The sequence below is a fragment of the Monodelphis domestica genome, chromosome 3 (genome assembly GCF_027887165.1).
Source record: "Monodelphis domestica isolate mMonDom1 chromosome 3, mMonDom1.pri, whole genome shotgun sequence".
NCBI lineage: Eukaryota > Metazoa > Chordata > Mammalia > Didelphimorphia > Didelphidae > Monodelphis > Monodelphis domestica.
In genome coordinates this window covers 8009143-8034004 of record NC_077229.1, presented here as the reverse complement: position 1 = coordinate 8034004, position 24862 = coordinate 8009143, and the positions used below count along the sequence as shown (strand labels likewise).

Here is a 24862-nt window from a genome sequence, read left to right as displayed (position 1 = left end):
ATCTTTTGAGTTCTTTGCTTTCTAATTTATAGTTTCCTAATAGGTTCAAAGCTTGTGTTCCAGAGATTGCTGCAATATCTGTATTTCCTTCCTCTTTCTTTGTATCTTGTTCTACCGTTCCCAAGATTTTATCTCTAATCTTTCTTACATCATTATCTAATTGGATTTCTTCCTATATCTGCTCTTTAGTTTTTTGTTTTGTTTTTTTTTTGATCCCCTAATTCTATTTCCATGCATTTCTCTTCCCCTTCATTTTTCCCATTTCTCTTTCCCTTTTTGCTTTTTGATGTTACCCCTGGCATATGGCTTCATAATTGGTTTTGTTTGCCAACACCTGACAGGACCTTCAAATACCATGGTTTTGTCCCTTGCTGGATGTATTTTTGCATGGTTTGGAGACCCAGTGCATAAGATGAGCTTTTATTCATGTGGTCACAGCACTGGGAATGATTTTGTGTATTGTATCTTGTGTTGCTGCTCCATGATCTCTTGTTATTGGTTTTTAAGTCTAATTGTATGTGTAGTTTACAAAATCTCACTATGTACCCAATTTTCCCACAAAGGAAGCATGTCTGGCCATCTGCCTATGTTGTTGTATACCTCTTCTTGGTCTGTAAGCTTGTAGAGTAGCTATATTTTTAATTTCTTGAATTTCTTGTTGTTTAATGGTAGCATTTGCCTCTTTAAACTGTTATTTCAGGTCTTTAGTGATCTCATCGTTTTCCTTACCCTGTTCCTGTATCCCTGTAATGTAAGAAAGAGACATCAAGGGGCTTACAATGAGAAGCCAAGCTGAAGGAGAGATCAGCTGAAGAGCAGCAGAGGAGGGGCAGAGAGAGAAAAGCTCCAACTGTCAATAGTCCTCTAGCCTGAGAGGTGGAGGAGGAAAGGAGGTTTTCCTGGAAGCTGAGAAAGAGCCCATCTGTATGGGACTTGTTATTCCTTCTGGGACCATAAAACACCTCCACTAAGACTCTTCAAGAACAGCTCCTGGAATTCTCAAGGGGGTTTTGGATTTGGACTCAGGCTGGCCAGAGCCATACAGATCTTTCCCTGAGATCTTTCTCTCTCCCTGACCTTTTCCTAGACTCCTGAATTAAAAGCTAGTTAGCTGAGAAATAGAGATCAATCAGCAGCTGACTGGAGGAGGGTTCAAGGCACTCAGCCTTGAACCCTGAAAACTTGGGTGGGCTAGCCTGCCAGAGGGGAAGTGTTAGGGTTTTCTACTCCTCACTTTCCTTGCCATACACCCCTTCCTCTCCTTCCTTGTGTGAACCCAAATAAATTGTTTACTACTTTAGAATTAGGTCTGGTTGGTTTCTGATGCTAGGAAAGGGGACAGAAGATTTGAGGAGAATAACATCTTTCCCCAAAAGGGGAAGGTTAGCTCAGAATCCCAGGGATCAAAACTGCCTAAACCAAGGAACAACAGTTCTCCTTGATAGTGGGTTTCTAAAGGGAAGTGACAGTGGGGGTCCCTAAGGAGACCAGAGGCAGAAGAATCCATCCTGCCTTTCAACAATAACTGGGTCCAAAGGGGAAGGCAGTGAGTCATCTTACCAAAGCTAATCTCTCCAGTTCTTGTCCTCTATCTCCAAGAACTATTCTCTGAGGACACATATTCCCTCTGTCAGGGGGACAAGACTTGGCTACCTCTCTCCCAGAAAAGAGAGGGGAAGAAGAATCTCTTCACCCTCTCTCGCCATTTCCCTCTCTCTCCTTCCATTCCCCCTGTTCCCTTCTCAATCTTTCCCTCTCAGGTCCTTCTATTATACCCCTGAGAATATGTATGTGGATGTTTTTCTCAAGTTCTCAAAGCTAAATTCTTCCCACCCCAAGCACTGTAACTTCATGAAGTTACATGGTCATGGGCAAGTTGCTTCCCTTAACGAATTGTCTCCTGATATGTTGGAAATTCTCTTTATTTGTATTTTGGAAGCCTAAGAAGTTTTCAGCTGCCTCAATGACCCTGTCAAGATGAACAGATGGGTACTCTCCTGTCTCCTACCTCAATTTCTCATATCTACCTCAACTATCTGTTCTTTTTGCAAATGATTTCATTGCTTTGACCAAATCCTCCCATTCCCTTCTCAAATATGAGAGATTTTGATTGTTGGACAGTTCTAAGTCTGTCCACTGCTCAGGCTAGGACCTAAGGTTTGGGTTATTTCTTGTCTCTTGTGTAAATTGGTCTTTCTCTCTGGGGGTAAAAAGTTCTGTCAATAAGATCTCCAAATCCTGAAAAGTTAGATCAAATAGTTGAATTGCATGTTTGAATTCTTTGATTGCCTTAAATGGATCCACAAAAAATTGGGGGATTCTAGCTTTTAAATTGTTCAAGTCCCCTGTTTTGAAAGGCATGTGTAATTTTAAATGAACAATGCCCAAGTCTGCCTGTAAGGTAGTCTGATCTCTAATCGGTAGTATTGATACTGGTTTTTCAGTCCCCTCTACTTTGTCTTTCTTTAGTTTCTGATTTCTCAGGGTTTTGTTCCTTTGTCTTGTTAGTATCCCTTTCTACTTTAAGCTCTTTATTCATCTCTGCTAGTTGTGACACCTTTGCACTGATTCTTAAGATCATTACTGTCACAACTACTTTGTTTTGTTTTCTGCCCAAGATCTCATTGATACAGATTTTGATGGGATAGTATAACTATATTATAGAATATAGAATCCCAATTGTCCCAGGAACATAGGAGATTAACCTTTCCAGCTCTATTTTCAACCAAGTAAATTTTTCATATAAGTTCAGGAAAAATATACATAATCTGGTATCATTATGAAAGACTATAAATCACATACCCAAATTGCCCCATAAGAGCAAAACAACCCATAACTATCAGAATCTGTATTCTTTTTATTGTAATGGTGTTTCTCTTATTTTTCAGTTTTTAGAAGTGACAGAAGCCTCTGATAAAGATGACTTTAGACTTTTTTCTTTTAAGATTACCACTTTTTAAGAGCTGCCTCCACCCATTAGAATGAGTGGTGTTCTGATTGACTGCTTTGTTGTCAGGCAGCCTCTCAACTCCTACTCAAGATGGCTACCAGCGTTTTTCCCCACTGAGGTTTCTGTACTACAGTGAATCTTTACTGATACCACCCCATTTCTTCTTCTTTTTGTTGATACTAATCAGGTTTGAGAACCTAGCTGGCTCACCAAAACTGTAAGGCTTTTAAAAGGGAAGATTGATGGGTTATAACAGGGAATGGAGGAGATGAAGGTCCAGAAGCAATAAGGAGGGTTGGGAAAGTAGAGGAAGAGAGAACCACCGGGGCTGAGAGAAGGTCTGTGAAATTCTCTTTCCTTCACCCTTCAAACCCAAGAGAGGGTTACCCCTGAACTGATGTCATGGCAAGAATAAACAGGGGCTGTGTCTCAATGAGTAGGCTTATGGGAAGTATGGAGTTCACTTGCCCTCAGGACTTTGCTGGTGCCTGAGCCCTAGAAGCCATACTTGTCATGTTGGCTGACTGTCCCTATTGGCTCTTTGTTGTTTAGCCAAGGCTAAATGGCTAACCTAGTCTAGCACTCTCTCTTTCTCCTAAACTGTTATGATTTGAATCTGACTGTGAGTTTCTTCAAAGTTGTTTTAATAGTTCAAGTAATAAAAGGGGAGAATAGGTCTGTGGGAATAGGAGACCCTACAGGTTGTCTTTTCCTTCTTCAGCTGCAGCTGAGCCAAATGGCTCATACTTCAGCTTCTCTTTCTCCTTCCTCTCTAATCACTGTCACTATCCTATTCTAATCAGGTGTCAAGAGTCCTTCTTGTGAAGGTCAAGAGATGGGAGGGGCCTTTGGGGTGACCCCTTGAAGTTCAAGGGATCAACACCTTTCAGCAGCAGTTGTTCTTTTGCTTTCTTTTATTGATCATCAAAAGATGTCAGGAATCTTCTATCTTCAGGGCAAGGGAAATGGAGGCAAGGCTCTGCCACCACAGGTTGGCATCTCAAGCTTTGGTCCTAGCACCTGTCTCTCACAAATTCACAGGGCAAAGACCCCCTTTTCAGCTCTGACTCCCATAAGCCCCTTCTGCTGCTCCAACTGCCACTCCACCTCCCAGCAACATTTTAAAATCATGGTTCCTCAGTCTCAGTTTTCCTTTCCACATTTAGCTGAAGTCAAGTAAATGGAGAGGGTGGCATAATGCAAATTATCAAATATTTCACACTGTAGGAACATTGGGTGGATTGACAACTTACTATTTTTTTCTTGGTCATTCTGGGAAGAAAATGGAAAGAGGAACCAGAGGAAGCTTTTCTCTATAAAAATATGGATCTGAATGAATTAATAACACCTAATATTTATATAGGATTTTAACATTTAAAATGCTCTTTGTTAAAATAACTTAAGAAATATTAGATTTCCATGATTGAAAACCTGAATCAAAACTGAAATTATTTCTGACCTTTGGCTCAAACCAGCCCCACACCATAGCCTCATTACGAATGGTAAAATCTTGACTATATGGAGCATTTGGAATAAAATGTCCTACTTTCACCATATTTTCAGTGTCATTGAGAAAGAATAAGTACTCCAAAATGTTATAATGAGCCTCAGAATTTCCTGTATCATCCAAAAACACATGGTCACCAGCACTGTTGTTAAAGTGGGTGCTCTTCAGAAAATTGTGGAGCTGAAAGGGAAGAGAAATATAATTCACTGTCTGGTGCCCAAAGACTCTTATGAAAGTACAATGTATGGCCTATATAAGAGATCCAAGTCCTCATGGCCCAAGTGAATGCTCTTGTTTGGTGAGAGTAATAAATATCCAGGTTTCTGCAAGAACTAATGCAGAAAGTAAACTGTATTCAAAGTTAGACTTTTATGTTTTCAGGACCAAGGGCAGTGGTTTTTATTTAGACTAGTAGATCTTCAACAAAGGTGGGCTGAAAAGACGTGAATTGGATTCTGAGTAAGAGACTCCATTCATTCCTGCATGTAGTGCTCACATCACTCCAGATTACAAAGAAGTCACATAATTCTCACACCCAGGCCTGGCCTAGGCTAATGTTAACAACTTGGATTGTTTTCAAGTGACATCATGTTGAAATATCATTTAAAGAAAGAATGTCCATTATATTTAATCATTTCATTTACACTCAATATTATATGGAGCCTGTGTTTTTTGCTATGAACTGAACTCTGCATGATGTCTGCTGCCTCCTTATTTTTGCCTTGACTATTTCTCAATAGAATACACTCATTCAACCTTTTAGACCCAAATATTTAGAATAGACATAGTCTCATTTTTCTTTTGGATTTATTTTGAATATATTTATGCATGTACATATTTTCTTTCCCAATAGATCATTAGCACCTTGAGGAAAGACACTCTTTAGTTTTTACATTTTCATTTCCATTTTTTGATAAATTCTTTTTTTTTAAAACCCTTACCTTCCATCTTGGAATCAATAATGTGTATTGGTTCCAAGGCAGAAGAGTGGTGAGGGCTAGGAAATGGGGGTTAAGTGACTTGCCCAGGGTCACACAGCTGGGAAGTGTCTGAGGCCAGATTTGAACCTAGGACCTCTTGTCTCTAGGCCTGGCTCTCAATCCACTGAGCTACCCAGCTGCCCCCTGTTTGATAAGATCTTGGTGCTTCATAGCATGGATGATATTTACACATTTCTTTTAGTTTGAGTGAAAACATAAAGAAATATAATCCTCTGACCTAGCAATTCTATTTAGACTTTTCCCTATTTGAAAATATCTACAAGATGAGAGCAAAGTCCAAGGTCACAGGAAATGGATCAGAGGTGATGACCAAATGCATTTTTGCTTGGATAGCATCATTGCCTAAAACCCTTCTGAAGTGAGTGGACCTACCTAAGGGCAATGTCTTCTTTTTATCTAAGGACTAAGATACTGATATTCACATCCATAACTTATCAGTTGACAAGTTTGTACTTTCTTCTTCCACAAACCCCAACATCCATCCCTTTCTATGGTGGCTCCTCATTTTCCTCTACATTAATTATGAATTCTTTTTCACTTTTAAAGCAATTCACAATCTTACCACAAGTAATCATTCAGGTCTCAATGGACATCACTCCTCCTGCACTCTGCTTTCTCACCAACCTGGCCTCTAGTCTTCAAATCACAGAAGACACTATGTCTCCCATCTTTAAACCTTTATATTACTTGCCTTACTCTCTCCAAACCTGAAATTCAAATCCTGATCACTTCCAGAACAATAATATAATTCCAGAGCCTCTTTCTCCAGACCACCTTTAGAGATCTCTTCTCCCTCCAAATAATTAGTGCCTTCTCTTCCTTGAATTGCCTTGTTTGTGTCATTACACATTTTTAAATTTGTAACCCCAGAACCTAGAATACTGTTGGGAACATATTTAGTCCTTGACAAATACTTTTTGATTCACTTATGGGTGTATTAGGAAACTAAAAGAGTATACACTATAGATATTTGTAAAGTGTTTTTGGGTAGGCATCTTCCACATTGAAGAAATAACTAGTTCTTGATGCATTGCTGTTTATGCTTTACCTAGCACAATAGCTAGTACATAATAGGCACTTAATGTTACCTTCCATGGCTGAGCCACCCAGGTTTCTCCATCTCTTATCAATTCTTTCTCTGATATCACCAGGAGAATTTCTTGGAGGGCCCTGGCCACGGTATGCACAGCATTGTAGATGGTGTAACTCAGACTAGACATTGACATGTCAAAGAATCGAAGAGGAAGCATCTCCAAGGAGGCATTAGGTGAGCATTCATTTGACTCCTCATTTTCCAGGCTCTTAAGGCCCTTGAATGCTGAGCACCAAAACTCCTTCAATAAAGGGTCCTCTGGGTATGTGGAAGGGTTTACTGTCCTGAGAAAGGACTTGAAACCAGGTATCTCCTTTGTCATCTGTGAAAATGAAAGTGCTCCATGGAAACTGTAGCCATCATTCCACTGGGGTCTCATGGTGATGTCCCAATGAGATGTAGTGATCCAGACCTTCCACAGGAAGAAATGAAGAAGAGGCTGTGAATATCTAAGGATCATGAGTGAATCTGTGTCACCGTGAATGATGATGACTCTGACTGAGGATTCTAAGATACGTGGCACGAACATGTACTGAGATTCTTTGTGTCTTCTCTCACTGACTGGGAGCTTCTCAGTGTAGGCCAGGCAGATGTCATGTTTAATCATGTCCCCTCTTAAGTTCCAGAGGAATTCTTCACCTCTCATATCATCTGTGGTCACCAAACCTACCCATGTCCAATCAAAATGTAGCATTAACCTGATCATACCATGGTGCAGGGAAGAGTCCCTGTGGGCCATTTGGTAGAGTGACGGGAACTGGGCCTTGTCACTCAGGATGGAATCAAAAGGCCCATAGCTGATCTGGATGGGAAAGAAACATGGGGCAGTTTCATTTCTGCACCTTTCATATTATTGAGCAAATTTCAGCAAAGTATACATTATCAGCAAATTATGTTTTGTTAGAAGGAAGGTGCTGGATTTAAGAATTCACTACTTAAATTTCAAGAATATCTAAATTCATTTACTTATTCGGTATTAAACTACCAAAGAATCTCTTCTCACATGAACGAAAACAATAATTAAATTGACCTGGATGAAAAAATACCAATAATATCAAGGGAAATCATAATAATAATTAGGATGGACATAGTAGTATCATCTCATATTTTACTAAGAAGTAATAACCATTGAAATAATTTGATATATAAAAAATACAAGTTAGTTAATGGAATAGATGAACTATATAACATATTGAAGTAAACAATTATAGTACCCTAAAATTTAATAACTCTAAACACTTTAGGTACTAGGGATAAGAACTTATTATTAATTAAAACTGCTAGGAAAACTGTAAAGGAGGTTCTGCAGTATTACGTTATGGATCAAAATCTTATATCATATGCCAAGATAACCTGCAAGAAGGTGCATACCTTAAACATAAAGGAAGACATAAAAAAGACATTTGAGAAACAAAATAAAAATATACCTTTCAGATTAGTGGATCATGAAACAATTCATGAGCAATCAAGGGTTACAGCAGATCAATGGACAATTCTGATAACAAAACTATAGAGTTTTTGCAGAAACAATGGCAGGCCAGATAAAATTAGAAGAGGAATAAGTAATTGGTGAGAATATGTTGAAATTATTTTCTTGGATAAAAGCTGCTTTTTCAAGATATTTGAGAAATAGATTCACCAGGAAGAATACTTATAACTAAACAGATAATTAAAGGAATATACAGGCAGTTTTCAAAGGAACTAGGAACACAGAGAAATGTAAATGAAAACAACTATGAAGTTCTACCTCATGTTTATGGGATTGGAAACATTGACAATCAAAGGAAATCACAAAGGTCAGAAGGGCTATGGGAACTTAACACACTATTGTGGTACTAAGGGATGGTTTTGTTGTCATGGAAAACAATTTGGAACTATGCCTCAAAAATTACCAAATCCTGCATATCCTTTGATACAATAGCAATACTATTTTACATGAACTTAAAAGGGCTTTAAAAACAAAAACAAAAAAGACCAATAGGTAGAAAACTATAACAGTTCTTTTTTTTTTGTACAAGTAGGTTCTTTTCCATTATCTTTGATCTCTTTGGCATACTGACCTAAGGGTAGTATTGTTGGGTTAAAAAGTAGATATACAGATTTGTGGCAAGATAAAAAACAAGAAGATAGGATGTAGTTCTAGCAATGACCAATACTGCTGTGAGAAGACAGTTTTCCCAGAATCATGAATAAATCCCCTTCTGATAAATGGTCAAAAGTTATGAACAAATAGTTTTCATAAAAATAAATCAAACCTATTCATAGTCATATAAAAATCCTCTAAATTACTATTGATTAAAACACCTGTGAGGTATCACTTCATTATTCTCAGATTAGCTAATGTGATAGAAGAGGAACATGAGAAATGTTGAAGTAAATGTGGAAAAATAGGGATACTAATGCTTGTTGATGGAATTGTCAATTGATCTACCCTTCTGGAGACTATTTTAAAACTACACCCAAAGGGGCATAAAACTATGCATAATCTTTAGTTACATATATAAGTATAAGTGATGAGACTTGGCCATTTATTGCATGTAAAGAGATTAAAGGAGAATAGGCAGACATGTTGACTCTAAGATTATGACCATGAGTTACAGGGAGGAGTAAATGGCTGACTTTAACAGAAAAAGAGAAGTATGAGTAGTTTGGAGATAGGGAAGTAGTGATGTTAGGTCTATACCCCAAAGATATTTTTTTAAAAAGGAAAAAATACCTGTAAGGAAAAAAATTAAAGCAACTTTATGTATAGGTAAAAAAATGGAAATTGAGGGGATCACCATCAATTGGAGAAAAGGTGAACAAGTTACAGTTTATGATTGTCATGGAACACTATTGGCTTTAAGAAGTAATGAGGAAAATGCTTTCAGAACAAACAGGGAATAACATGAGTTGTTATAAAGTGAAGTGAGGAAAACCATTTGTAAAGCATTATATATAGTAATATCAATATTGTAAAAGAATCAACTATTAATGACAGTTATTCTTAGAAATACCAAAATCCAAAATAAGTCAGATCACTTGAGGAAAAAAAATGTTGTCCAGCTTCAGATAAAGAAGAAATCAAAAAGGAATGCTATCAAAGCAGACTTTAAATTTTTCTTAATTTTTCTTGTTTTTCCCCCCCTTTGGTCTATGTTCTCTTTTACAACAGAATTACGGTGTGAATATATTTATCATGATTGCAAATGTAAAATTTATGTCAAATTGCTTACTTTGTCAAGGTAGCAGCAAGGAAGGGAGTGAAGAAAATAATTTGGAACTATAATAGTTAAAATTAAATCCTGAGGTGGCTAGTAGCTTTAGTAGCTTTTATTACATCAAAGTAGTGATAGAGGGAAATGTAGGAAAGAGGTAGAGAGTAGCTTACTACCCTATTTGCTATTTGATGGATTGACGATCACCACCAACAGGGGTTCCTTCAAATTCTAAGCTCCAGACAGAAGAGTGAGAGCAGACTCCTGGTCCCACCTTATAAGCAGTTCTCTCCACTCACTAGCTCTCTAACATCATATCTCAGGAACCAATCATAGTTCCTTAACTTGACTGACACTGCCGGAGGCAATGCCTGTGGGATCAGTTTCCCATCTTCTTGTTTTCAACTTCCTTTCTCTGAGGGTTTGTCTCTACCTCCATATCTCAATAGTAAACAACCTCCAGGTCACTGACTGATGAAATTTAAAAAAGCTACATAATGAGGAGGGAAATTTCCTTCTCACAGTATTAAAAAAATTTAAGTATTTTAAAACTTTTTTACTTATAATTGGAAAAATTGAATATGTCAAATATATGATATATAAATAAGAAAATATATTAAATATATTGCCTATCTCCAAACTCCTTCTTTCAATACTTTCTTTTTTCTCTTCAAGATGGTCATTTATTCCTCCATGTGACCCATTCCTAGCATCGGAATCATCTTTGACTAGCTCCTCTCCTTTAATCTCTCTAATATGAAATTATAAGTCCTATGGTTTTGTGGATGAAAGAGTTACAGACTGCATTGCAATGACTTGGTTTGTAGGAAAACCTCATGCAGGAAGAGATTGGAATTTTACTGTCAACTAGGGATGGGGCTAGAACCTCTAGCCAAGAATAGCAGATCAGCAGTTGGAGAAGGGGTTCTTCTTCTCTTTTGAACTGGAAGAGAGAGAAGCATCTTGCTGAGCTCAGCTTGCTGTGATCCCTCATCTGTCTGAATAAATCAGATTAGCCATTCTTCCTTAGTAGTGTTGGATAAATACTTATTCCCCTTGGTGGGGTGTATGGGGTGTTCATGGAGGGGTAGTATCTCTGGTATGGAGGGCTTGTTGTGCCCTTCTAGGGCAGCTCTCCAGCCTCTGACCCTCACCTGACACCTAGCTCTCACTTGTGGCTCCTAGTAGCTGCTAGCATGTGGCAGCGGCCACACCCCAGGCAATGGCTTCAACAGGCTGGCTAAACCTTGTGAAGGTAGCCATCAAGTCGTCGTTGACCCCTGGTGAACTAGGGCTTTGTTCACCCAGCATGTGAAGACTGCTTCGGCTGAACAGGCGGAAGAAACCAATAAGAAGGTTCAACGGCTGAGATGGCGTCACAGCAAAGCACTGTGGAGTGCTTAGGGTGTGTTGGAGCACAAAGGACAACATGGCCATCCAATGCAGCTGAGGAAGTCTCCAGATGTAATGACTTTTCATGCCACTGGACCCAGGCTTCCAAAGCCGAGAGAGTGGGACTGTCTCTGTGCATTGACTTTTCCACTTAAATCTTCATGCACAAATGTCTTTGTGCACAAAAACGCACAAAGACAATAGTCATCCTTGGTTACCGAGAGACAACTACTAGACTAGAATAGACTATTCCCCTTGGGAAAAATAAGAGATTATCTACCCAATAAGATTTTCGATAGATCTCTTCAATAACTGTACATCCCCCTATATCAAGAAAATACAACAGCCTGACTCCACAATCTCAACAGAGACTCAGGTCCCCAGACTTGAGCCCTCAACCCCTGAGAGGAATTTAGGACAAAAATAGAAATGAGGGATTTCCTAATTTTCCCTCTACCCCAAACCTACCATTCCTAAATACCAAAAACAAAACAAAACAAAACAAAAACAGATCTTATTAATCCAGAAGGAACTGAACATATTATTCATCTAATGTACTAAGGGATAAGGATAATATCTATCAAGGGAAGAAGGCCAGAAACTAGAGACTGAAGGGGATTTCCTCCTTACCTTTCAGCTCTGAACCTTGATCAAACTTCTCCCCTTCCCTTGTGTAGCTCTATCTAAGGGAAGAAGTAGTGCTTCTTTTTATCTGTTCCCTCTCTCTCTTAGACCTTTCAAACTTTAGTTCCTGATCCCTGCTAGTACAATTTCTACATTCATGACATTTCAGATTTATTTATCCATCTCTCCTGGCCTCAGGTCTTGCATCACCAGTTGACTATTAGACATTATAAACTGAATACCTTACATATTTATTAAGCTCCATAGGTCCCAAATTAACTCCACCCTCAAACTAAACCTTCCTCAACCATTATCCTTTTCCTAATTTCCCTATTTCTATTGAGGATACTAATATCCTCCTAGTGTGAAGAGTGAATCAAACTTTGTCTATCAATAAGCAATTTTAAAATTAATCAGTTGAAAATTTAAATACCTCTACTTAACACTAAGTAAGAGAGTTCACAAGTCACTTACTAAAGTGGGTGACAACTCCAGAGACCACTGACCACCCCTGGGGCAGGGCTAAGCAAGTTGAAAGACTGTAATTGGTTCTCGTAAAGTGAAGGAAGGGAAAGGAAGGGACATGAGAAAAGGACTATAAAAAAGCCCTGAACTTCCTGTCCAGGGACTTCTCCTAGTGACTTGGCTTTTGGAGGTGGTTTTAGACTTGACCTTTGGCTTGGACCTTGACTTTAGCTCTTGGACTGCTTCTTGGAGGACTGCTACTGGATCTTCTCCTTTGGACTTTGTCTTGGGCAAGTGAATAACTGGCCTTCCTTTCCTGGATTCTGGAGAGATTAGTTCCAGAGAGACCTTCCTTTCCTGGAGAAGGCTCCATCGGTGAAACCCTTGCATAAGACACCACTGGGTCCTCTGGTTGAGGGTTATCAAGCCCTACTGGGGCTGAGCCAGACACTGGAGCAACATTTAATGTGATAGGCTAGACATTTTCTCTACCCTCTTCTTACATTTCTCTACTTTCACTCTTTCCAACTCTTTGTAAATAAAAGTTCTAAAAGTCATTTTGACTTGAGTTGTAATATTTTAAATCAGTGACTACAATATTATTTTCAAATTCTCATATTTAGCCAAACCCTAAATTTAATTCCTTACACTAGTCATCTAAGTTTTACAATTTTTCATACCACATACTCTGCTGAACTACAAGGCAGGGCATTTGGACTCTCATCTTAGTTCTTCTTCCAAGGGACTACTTGACTTAGGGAATGCAGATGCCCATGGTAATCTTCAGAGTCTTCTGGAGAGAGATAGGCAGTTTGTTCAACTAGGATGCTTAAGCATGCCAAAAATTAAATAATAAATTCTATCTTTAGTCCATAGTCTGGTCATTACTAAAGGACACCCTAATATTCCCAAGATTGAGTAGTTTGAGAAAAACACAAAAGATGGCTATCTCAGTATCCCCCACCTGTGGAAATTTGTAGAGCTCAAGCAGAGTCCCCATCTGGATAGACAGAGCTGATGTAGCTCCTCCAATGATAGCCACAGACTTGTCCTGCCTCAAGCAGCTATAGTTAGGGATGAGATGGCCCTGCCCAGACAGCCATCTCAGGGAACTCTCCAGGGTTCTCTCATCACTGTGGTAAGCATTGTAAACATGGAATCCCAGGGAAGAAATATTGGGCAACAGATTGGGGTCCCTGTTGATTTCCTCCACAGCAAATAGCAGGGCCAGGACCTGCTGGTAATTTTTGTGCAGCCACCTGAGGGATAGAGAGTAGGAAACTAAGAACAAAATATTCAAATATAATATGTTAGACTCAGTAAACAAGGAATTTTTTAGCACTTAATATGTATTGGGCATTGTACATGAATATTCCCTCCCTCAAGGATCTTCTAATTGGAAAAACAACATATGCATAAATATTTCCTTTTAGTTCCTAAAATCTCTCTCTTTAAGACATAGCTCAAGCACAAACTTGAAGATCTTTTTCATGAATCTTGATCTACCCAACTTCTCTTGCTTCCATTCCAAATGGTCTTGGTATAAAGAGTGCCAGGCTTACAGTCAAGAAGACATGATTTCAAATCCAGTTTGAGACATTTACTAGCTGTGTGACCCTAGGCAAATAAATTAACCCTGTTTGTCTCAGTTTCTTCAAGTGTAAAATAAGCTGGAGAAGGAAATGTCAAATTAGTCCCTCCATTATCTTTGCCAGAAAAACCTGAAATGGGTACACAAGACTGCAGTACAATCAAAATCACTGAAAACAAGATTATATTAATGAAGATTATACTCATGTATTGTACATTTTATATAAAAATATACCCTTCTTCATGAAATTGTAAATTCCTGGTAAACAGGGATGGGTTATTTATTTGGATTTATTTCTTCTCAGCTTCTTCTAGAAAGGCGCCTGGTAAACAATAGTGTTTAATAAATACTAGAATAATTGATTCTTCAGCCAAACCATTCCCACATTCTTGTTCCTTTCAATTAGAATTTGGATTGAAAGGCAGTTTTGCTCCATCAAAATCTTCTTCCTTGTCCTTATCTAAAACTCAGTCAAAATGGATGTTTTTCAAGAACTTTAAAAAAACTCTTTAGGTACCTCCATGCTAAAATGGCCACAGAGTAGATGCAAGGGACTTCCTGTCCTCATCAATTACCAATATAAAGTATTTCAAAAGGACAAAAACCAAAATTAGATGAATGAAGGGGTTCACTTGTAGGGTCTAGCTTTGAAGGTAGGCAGGGTTTGGGCATTTCCATGCTATAAGGGAGTAAAATTACTCCTACTTAAGCATAAGCTGATCACCACTCCCCCACTCTCACGGTCAGAGGGAGCACAGCGTCAAATCAAGCACAGAGTCAGAGGGAGTGTGGGGCAATCACTAGGTTCTTGGGGAGATGACTGAGGACACTATAGACTTACCCCAGAGAGCAGTGAGACTTGGGATCCCAGGAGGCTGAGAAATGTGGAGACTGGGCACAGAAAGAGGGCAGAGAGGGTCTGTGCACAGGAGATGCAGTGCAGATGAAAAATAGCCTCGGGCAAAAACTACTCTATATTTTGATACACAGAGAGCCTGCCCTCTTCATTCAGACTTCTGACTGGGAAGGGAACTCCTTCTGACTGGGAAAGAACTACCACTGAAATGCCCACCAACCAAGGAACTACAATCTACATCTACCCCCCCCAAAAAAAACCCAACAAGAAAAGGCCAAACACCTCTGACCCTTGATATTTTCTATTGAGAAAAACTCCAGACTACTGTAATATTTATTGGGAAAGGAAAATAGGATTTGGAAAACAGGGGGATAAATGGGAGGTTTGTATGGGGTAAGGAGGAGAGAGGAGAGAGAGGGTGCTTGGTGAGGCAAGGGAGGGAGATGCTCCCTGCTGAGAGGAAACAGCAGGGGTACAATAAGGACTCTTTGTTGCCTTGATGACTGAAACTGAAGTTCAGCTCCCTCTATGACCAGAAAGATAGTCCACTTATCTGACTGCGAATTCAAATAACATAAAGTTTAATAACTAGTTGGGATTGGAGTTTTTCTCAGCTTCAGACCTGAGGCCAGGCCCCAGAGGCTGGTGGAGAGTTTGTCCCACTCCCGCCTACTCTCGTTGTTCTAATTCAGAATCTTAGCCATAGACAGAAAGCAAACAAGAACAATTCTAACCTTCAGAAGTCTGTGTCTTCGGGCTGAACCAAGAAGAGCATGCCACTCCAGACTGGGTTGAACAAGCGCCTCTCTCCTCCAACACCCGGAAGCCAGACTTTTTCCCGGCAGGAAGGAAGTGCTAGTCACAAGACCCAACTGCCACTCCCAGTTGGCCCTTCCCCCACACAAACTATTAGTCTAGTTTCCTTTCCACACTGCAGAGGAGAAAGCAGAGTTCAACAAACAAGCAAACACATCCAACCTTCCAAAAAAATTCAAAGACTTCAAAAAAAAAAAAAAGGAAATTGGTCGCAAGATCCTGAGGAGCTGAGATTGGATATCATGAACTAAATGAGAAAGATAGAAGAAACTTGGCAAGAAAAGTGGGAAATACTCCAAAAAGAAAATAATGGTTTAAAAGACAGGATCTCCCACTCAGAAAAAGAAGCCCAGAAATCAAATGAAATGATAAGCAAACAGAAGACCAAACTTGACCTGCTAGAAGCCATGAAAAACAGAATAGACCTAACTGAAAAAGGAAAATCATAGCTCATAGATCATAGCTGAAAACCAGTCTTTAAAAACTAGAATTGGGCAAGTAGAAGCTAATGATCTAACAAGACAATAAGAATTAATAAAGCAAAGTCAAAAGAATGACAAATTAGAAAGAAACATGAAATATATCATTGAAAATATGGTTGACTTGGAACACAGGTCCAGGAGAGACAATGTGAGAATTATAGGCCTACCTGAATACCTGGAAGTAAATAGAAACCATGACATCATTTTAAGAGAAATTATCCAAGGAAACTGGCCTGATATTATTGAACAAGTGGGTAAAAGAGATATTGAAAGAGACCACAGACCACTTTCTACATTAAATCCTAAACCCCAAGGAATGTAATTGCCAAATTTAAGAGTTTCCAAGCTAAAAAGAAAATATTTTTATATTTTATTTAATTAGATGATTTAGAATATTTTTTCACGGTTACAAGACTTATGTTCTTTCCCTCTGCTCCCCCCCACTTCCCATATCTGATGCACAATTCCACTGTGTTTAACATGTATCATTGATCAAGACCCATTTCTAGATTATTAATATTTGCACTAGGGTGATCTTTTAGAGTCTACTTTCCCAGTCATAGCCCCATCAACCCATGTGATCAAGCAGTTGTTTTCCTTCTGTGTTTCCTAAAGAGAAAATATTGCAAGAAACAAGAAAGAAGCAATTCAGATATCAAGGAGCACCAGTCAGGAATACACAGGTTCTGGCAGCTTCCACACTAAAGGACCTCAGTGCTTGGAATATGATATTCAGAAAGGCAAGAGAAATGGTCCCACAACCAAGGATCACTTACCAATCAAAACTGACTATATACTTCTAGGGAAAAGTATGGGCATTCAAAAAATAGATCTCCAAGTATTTGTAAAGAAAAGGCCAGAGCTAAATGTAAAATTTGATGTCCAAATACAAAACTCAAGAGAAACATGAAAAGGTAAACAAGAAAGAGAGGAAAATATTTTTATTTCTTTGAAGGGCTTTAGTAAGATCAAATTGTTTATAATCCTATATGGAAAAATTATATTTATAACTTCCAAAAACTGTATTAACTAATAGTAGTTAGAAGAATTATTCATAGGTAGTGTTTGGGGTACTAAGTAGTTTAGGATGATATAAAAAAGCATGAGTGCGGAGAATAGAAGATGGCACCAAGAAAAACTTGAAGGAATAAGAAAAATACAATAAATTATACTACAAAAAAGGTGCATGGGAGGGGGAGTGGATGAATCCTATTAGAAGAAGAGGGAGAGAGTGCTAATAGGTAATACTTAAACCTTACACTCAGTGGAATCTACTCTGTGAGGGAAAAGCATGTAGATCCATTGGGGTAATGAATTCTATATTACCCTACAGGGACACTGAGAGGGGAAAATTTAGGGAGGGAGTGGGGTGGGGAGTACTAAAAGGGAGGGAAAGAGAGGGTGGAGGGAATTCAAAAGACCCAACAGCAAAAATATATGGGGAATAAGAAGGGAGGGGTGGGAAGGGAAGTAAATCAATGTAGGGATTAGGGGGGCTGATTAAAAGCAAAAGACTGGTGTAGGAGAAAACAGTAAACAAGGAAGAGAAGGACTAGGAGACAAAAATCAAAATGGTGGGGAATACACAGGTGGTAATCATAACTCTGAATGTGAATAGAATGAACTCACCCATAAAACAGAAGCAAATGGCAGAGGAGATCAGAAACCAAAATCCTACCATATTTTGTCTACAAGAAACACATTCAAGGCAGGTAGACACAATAGGGTAAAGGTAAGAGGCTGGAGCAAAATATATTGGGCATCAACTAAGAAAAAGAAGGCAGGAGTCTCAATTATGATATCTGATAAAAGCAAAGTAAAAATAGATCTGATTAAAAGAGATAGGGAAGGTAATTACATCCTGATAAAAGGCAGAATAGAAAATGAGGAAATAGTAGCACTCAACATATATGCACCAAATGGTAGAGCATTCAGTTTTTTAAAGAATAAACTACTGGAACTTAAGGAGGAAATAGATAGTAAAACTATACTAGTGGTTGACCTGAACCTTCCTCTATCACATCTAGATAAATCAATCCAAAAAACAAATAAGAAATAGATAAGAGATGTGAATGAAATCTTAGAAAAATTAGAGTTAATAGATATATGGAGAAAAATAAATAGGGACAAAAAGGAATACACCTTTTTTTCAGCAGCACATGGTATGTTCACAAAGATTGACCATGTACTAGGGCATAAAAACATGGCAAACAAATGCAAAAGAGCAGAAATAAAAATAAATGCAACCTTTTCAGATCACAATATAATAAAAATAATAATTAGTAAGGGTATGTGGAGAGACAAATAAAAAATTAATTGGAAATTAAATAATATGATTCTCCAAAATCAGTTGGTTAAAAAACAAATCATAGAATGAATTAATAATTTCATTGAATAAAATGACAATAAAGAGACATCATATCAAAATCTATGGGATTCAGTCAAAGCAGTACTGAGTGGGAAATTTATATCCCTGAGCGCATATTTTAACAAATCAGGGAGGGAAGAGGTTAATGAATTGGGCATGCAAATTAAAAAAATTAGAAAGAGAACAATTTAAACCCCCCTGAAAAAAACTAAATTAGAAATCCTAAAAAATTAAAGGAGAAATTAATAAAATTGAAAGTGAAAGAACTATTGAATTAATAAATAAGATGAGAAACTAGTACTTTGAAAAAAGAAAGAAAATAGATGTGGTACTGGTTAAGCTAATAAAAAAGGAAATAAGAAAACCAAATTAACAGTATCAAAGAGTGACCTCATCTCTAATAAAGAGAAAATTAAGGTAATTATTAAGAACTATTCTGCCTAATTATATGGCAACCTAGGTGATGTGGATGATTATTTACAAAAATATACATTGTCTAAATGAACAGAAGAAGAAATAGAATATTTAAATAATCCCATATAAGAAAAAGAAATTTAACAAGTCATCAAAGAATTCCCTAAGAAAAAATCCCCAGAGCCAAATGGATTCACAAGTGAATTCTATCAAACATAGGTCTTTCCTGAGGGTGGTCTCAAAAAAAACCCAGCAGTTAAGAGTCAGTTTTTCACTTTCCATGTGTCAGTCCAGTCAACAGATTCTTTATCAGCCTCCACTCCAAGTCAAACTCCCAGTAGAGCTCCCAGTAGAACTCCCAACTCAACTTTTAAGTAGGGCGTTTACGCTTTTGGTGATTAAAATCTAAAAATAGGAAGGGGTTACAATTCAATCTTCACAATCAGGGAAGAGTTAATTAATTCCATTGCTATAATCAGGGGAGAATTAAATTTAATCTTCACAAATGCAGGGTTGGTTTAATATTAGGAAAACTATCCTGATAATTGACCATATCAACAACCAAACCAACAGAAATTACATGATTATCTTAACAGATGCAAAAAAAGCCTTTGGCAAAATACAACACTCATTCCTATTGAAAACACTAGCAAGTATAGGAATAGATGGGCCTTTCCTAAAAAATAATGAACAGTATATATTTAAAACTATCAGCAAGCGTCATCTGCAATGGGGATAAATTAGAAATTTTCCCAATAAGATCAGGAGTGAAACAAGGATGCCCATTATGACCTCTATTATTTAACATTGTACTAGAAACATTAGCAGTAGCAATCAGAGAAGAAAAAGGAATTGAAGGGATTAAAATAGGCAATAAGGAGACTAAACTATCACTCTTTGCAGATGATATGATGGTCTACTTAAAGAATCCTAGAGAATTCACTAAAAAGCTAGTGGAAATAACCAACAACTTTAGCAAAGTTGCAGCTTACAAAATTAAACCAACATGAGTCATCATCATTTTTAAATATTTCCAACACATATTATCAGCCAGAGTTAAAAAGAGAAATTCAATTTAAAATCACCCTAGATAATATTAAATATTTGGGAATCTATTTGCCAAAACAAACACAGGAATTATCTAAACACAACTACAAAATACTTTCCACACAATAAAAACTAGATCTAAACAATGGGAAAAACATTAAGTGCCCCTGGATAGGATGAACTAACACAATAAAAATGACAATCCTACCTAAATTAATTTACTTATTCAGTGCCATACCTATCAAACTACCAAGAAACTTCTTTACTGAATTAGAAAAAATCATAACAAAGTTCATTTGGAAGAACAAAATATCAGGAATATCAAGGGAAATAATGAAAAAAAATGTGAAAGGGGGGATAGCAGTACCAGATCTTAAACTGTGTTATAAAGCAGTAGTCATCAAAACATTTGATTGTGGTTAAGAGACAGAAGGGAGGATAAGTGGACTTGGGGTAAGTGACCTCAGCAAGACAGTGTATGATAAACCCAAAGAGCTCAGCTTTTGGGACAAAAATCTACTATTTGATTAAAAAAAAACTGCTGGGAAAATTGGAAAACAGTATGGGAGAGATTAGGTTTAGATCAACACCTCACACCCTACACCAAGATAAACTCAGAATGGGTGAATGACTTGAACATAAAGAAGGAAACTATAAGTAAATTAGGTGAACACAGAATAGTATACCTGTTACATCTATGTGTAAGGAAAGATTTCAAGACCAAGCAAGAAACAGAGAATATCACAAAATGTAAAATGAATAATTTTGATTACATTAAATTAAAAAGGTTTTGTACAAAAGTCAATGCAATCAAAATTAGAAGGGAAGTAACAAAATGGGAGAAAATCTTCATAACAAAAACCTCTGACAATGGTCTAATTACTCAAATTTATATAGAGATGAATCAATTGTACAAAAAAGCAATCCATTCCCCAATCACCAAGGGACATGAATAGACAATTTTCAGATAAAGAAATCAAAACTATCAATAAGTTCATGGAAAAAAATGTTCTAAATCTCTTGTAACCAAACCAAACACCAAAACTCTGATTCCTGAGGCAATGTTTTTATCCATTTCACTTTTGATTTTGAATATTTTAATATGTTGCTGTTTCCATTGTTTCCCAGAGTCAGTAAATGAAGAAGAAAACTTTAAAATCGACCATCTAGAGCACTGTCAATACTGCATGAGACCTGAATGTGACAGCAGACACTAATGACTTACCTCTCCAAAACATCAGGAAGTAGGTGCTATTTTACAGGGAAAGAAATTGAGTTCCAGAGAAGTAAATAAGACTAATAATAGTTAAAAGTTATATAGTTAGTAAAGCACTTTACATGTCTGATCTCATTTGAGCTTCACAAAAGCCCTGAGAGGTTGATGCTATTATTATCTCCACTTTATAAGGGAGGAAACTGAGGCTCACTGGAGTTAATGTGATTCTTGGAGATTTATAAAATGCTTTCCATGCACAATGCCATTAGATCAACTAAAGGGCACTGCCAGCCAGTTGAATCATATACCTACATCTAGCAGAGATCCCAGAGAGAATGTGAGAGAAAACAGGATAAAGCCCCGTCTCTTAGCACTTTTTGTAAACTTCACAGTGGAAAAGAGAACTTCAAGAAATAATCAAGCAGGCACTTACTTGTAATCTCTACAACTCTTGTCAGGATGACTTTGAAACAGACCTGCTCCTCTAACATTACTCACTTCTACAGAATGCATGGGGAGAAAGCTTCCAATAAGTAGGTCTCCATCCCTAGAGAGGCTGGGACTGGTTTTTAGGAAACAAAGGGACTTCTCTGCCTTGTGCACAGAAAATGAGAGCTGTAGGAGCATTACCAGGAGGACAGAGATCATATGGGAAATTTTTCTATGAATTTTGAGAGGCATCACTGAAAATCAGTTGAAGTCCCAAGCATAGAGGTAGTCAATTAGTGCTTAGCCTCACACAAAGTACCCTCTTTGGGACTTATCCTGATTGAGAAGAATCTAGCATCTGAAAAATTACATCTGAGTGCCAAGACCTATTCTATATGCCTGCTGATGCACAAATGAACATCAAGCAGGCATTTGTTTGGGGGAATGATGGAAGGGGAGGAGTATTTAAGCATCACTGTTCCTGAGATTAGAAACTTTCTTAATTCTCTTGTTTTTAAGAGCGGACAGGTGCCTGCCTTTTCCCTGACATCAATCTTCATCCTCAGCCATAGAGAAGCTCTTGGGGTCATCTATACCTGAGGCATCTCCAGCTCTGTCATTGAGTCTACCAGGAGAACCAAAATAGAAAGGGAAAAATATGTTTATGAATCTCTCCCTGTTCCTGGTAAAGCTCATGGGACCTGAGAAACTTTGAGTTAATTAAGAAGTTTAATTTATCTGTTTATAATATTTCTTTCTCCTCAGCTGGTGACCCATGGGTGTCCTTGTAGCAGCAAGTGGCCATATGGACTCTGGGGCTGAGACATGCTGTTACATCAGGTATAATTCTCTCTTCAAGTGATTCCAAGCTTCAGGCAGAAGTCACTGTGGAGTGGTAAGATCAGAAACTCTCAGCCATAATTGGCCAAGAGGCTACAAGACCCGTAGTCTTAATGGACACACAAATGTCATAATAATAATAAAAACATTGATGCTTGCAAAAACACTTTATATTATCTCATTCAATCCTCAAAACTTCCCTGTGAAGGAGGTGACACTATTGCCCCCATTTCATGGATGACAAAGTAGTCACATAGCTAATAAGTGTCTGAGTAATATTTGAACTGAGGTTTTTCCCAATCCAAAGTCTAATGCTATTAACCATGACACTGCCTGTAAGCCTCTTGTGCTAACCTTGGGCTATGCAGTGCAGATCTGACACAACTTCAGGTGCAAATTAATCTCTTCTAGGTACTGACTTTTGCCATGAATTACTTACGAGTCTTTTTCCCTTCCTATCCCAACTACCTCATAATTGAGTAGTAGAGATATATAACAGAATATCAGAGGTGAAAAGTCCCTCCAAGGTTATCAAATCCAGACCATAGTCAGGAATAAAAATCTCCCTTCACAATGATTCCTACAAAAACTTGAAATTTTACTGACTCCAACTCTCACCATGACATGAGTGACTATCCTAGAGGAATGACAAATCCATGGGGATTTGAGAAATATAAGGGACTTCAGAAGGCATTTAGTATAATCCATATTTCAAGGAGAATTCAAACTTCCCAGCCCCCTATATAATCTGTCTCTAATTAAAATCTCATTGGTGGACATGCATGACCTCCTGGGATAAATCATTGCATTTTGTATCAGCTCTGTTAGGAAGTTTTCATTTCATACTGGGCTCTACATCTCTGCCACCTTAGTTCATTTTTCTTCTTCAACCTTTCCATATGGAATCTTCAAACACTTGGAGATAATTTTAATATCTACAGAAATATTTTCTTTTCCAGGATTACCATTTTCATTTCCTTCAGTGTATTTATAATTTACAATTCCTCAACATGTTGTTCTTCCTCCAAGACTACAGACTTCCTGAAAGTAAGGAACACTATAGTAGGAAGGCCACTGTTGTTTGATTTGGAATCAACATTTGGAATACATATACATTTGGAGATATATATATATATATATGTATATATATATATATATATATATATATATATATATATATATATAGTGCCAGCAAAACCCTTCACAAGACCTCATTGAGCCCCAACAAGCCCTTGAGGAAGTTACTATATGAAGAGTAGAGCAGAGAAGTGACTTGGTCATCATAAGTATGCTGTAGCTTTGTCTCTTTAATTCCCAAACCAGTATCTTTCCCATTAACCCATTCCATCCACCAACTAACTGAGGAAGTAAGTTAGGTTATTTGTTCAGGACCAATTACATACAACAACCACTGTGGTAATAAGAAAAGGGAATGCAAAAATTAAAAGATTAATGCAAAGATTAAGATTCTCTTAAGGAACTCAGCCTAATGTGGTAGATAACATGCAAACAAGTATAAGAAAACAAGGTATATATACCTAGAACTCATCAAGTTCTAGGTAGTAGGTTTAAGGGTTATCAGTTAAGGAAAGGCTTTTTGTAGACAGTGGGATTGTAGCTGAGGTATGAAGGAAGATGGAGAAGTCAAGAGGTAAAAAGTTCCAGCTATGGGGGACAGCCAATGAAAAAGACTTGAGTCAGGAAATTCAGCATCACATATAAGGAACAGTAACAGAAGACAGTGTTAATGAATTGAATAATCCATGGAGGGAGATAAAACATAAGAGTATGGCCCAGGTAGAAAAGAATCAGGTTATGAAGAACACTGAATACCAAACTGAGGATTTTGCTTTTGTACCTAAAGAGGGAGCTTCTAGAGTTTATTGAGTAGCAGACTGACATGATAAGACTTGTATTAATGAGTATCACTTTGTCAGATGAGGGGAGCATGGACTCAAATGGGGAGGAATTTGAAACAGGCAGATCCCTAGAATCTATCATCATGGTCTAGGTGTGAGGTGATAAGGGCATTCGCCATGATAGTGCAAGTATCAGAAGAGTGAAGTGAATGAATTTGGTGAGATTTTATGAAGATATGGTTAACAGAATAGAATTGGCAAGAGAACAAGCAAGATAGAACCAACAGATTGGTTATGATGGTGTAGGGATGATGGATGGTGAGGAGCTGAAGATAGTACCCAAGTAGTGAGCAGGTGTGACCGGGAAGAATGATAGTATCCTTGGCACTAAAAGGAAAGTTAGGAAGATAGAAAACATTTTGGGGGGTAAAAATCATGAATTCTATTTAGGAAATGTTAAGTCTAAGATTTCTCCAATGCATTAGTCAATCCAAACTTTCTAAGAAATTACCATATGCCAGGAACTGTGGTAAGGGCTAGGAATAAAAATACAAAAAAGAAAGCCAGTCCCAGTCTTCTAGGGGCCTATAATTCAATAGACAGTTGGAGGCGGAAGGCTGTAGGTTTAAAGAGATAAGGTTAGGGTTGAATAAATACATCTGAGAATCATCAGCATAAAAATGATCTTTGAATTCATGGGAATGATGAGATCAAT

General features: G+C 37.7%; 1 protein-coding gene across 1 annotated transcript in view; it reads right to left on the bottom strand.

The window, feature by feature from the left end:
• Nucleotides 1-21667, bottom strand: part of VN2R530 (vomeronasal 2 receptor 530) — a 34260-nt gene extending 12593 nt beyond the window's left edge. Inside the window, exons 1-4 of the mRNA NM_001099528.1 lie at nucleotides 21453-21667; nucleotides 13194-13488; nucleotides 6547-7353; nucleotides 4410-4637 (exon numbers count right to left, since the gene is read on the bottom strand). Of these exons, the coding sequence (NP_001092998.1) occupies nucleotides 4410-4637; nucleotides 6547-7353; nucleotides 13194-13488; nucleotides 21453-21667 (1545 nt within the window). The remainder of the gene's footprint in view (nucleotides 1-4409; nucleotides 4638-6546; nucleotides 7354-13193; nucleotides 13489-21452) is intronic.
• Between the last annotated feature and the right edge of the window lie 3195 nt (nucleotides 21668-24862).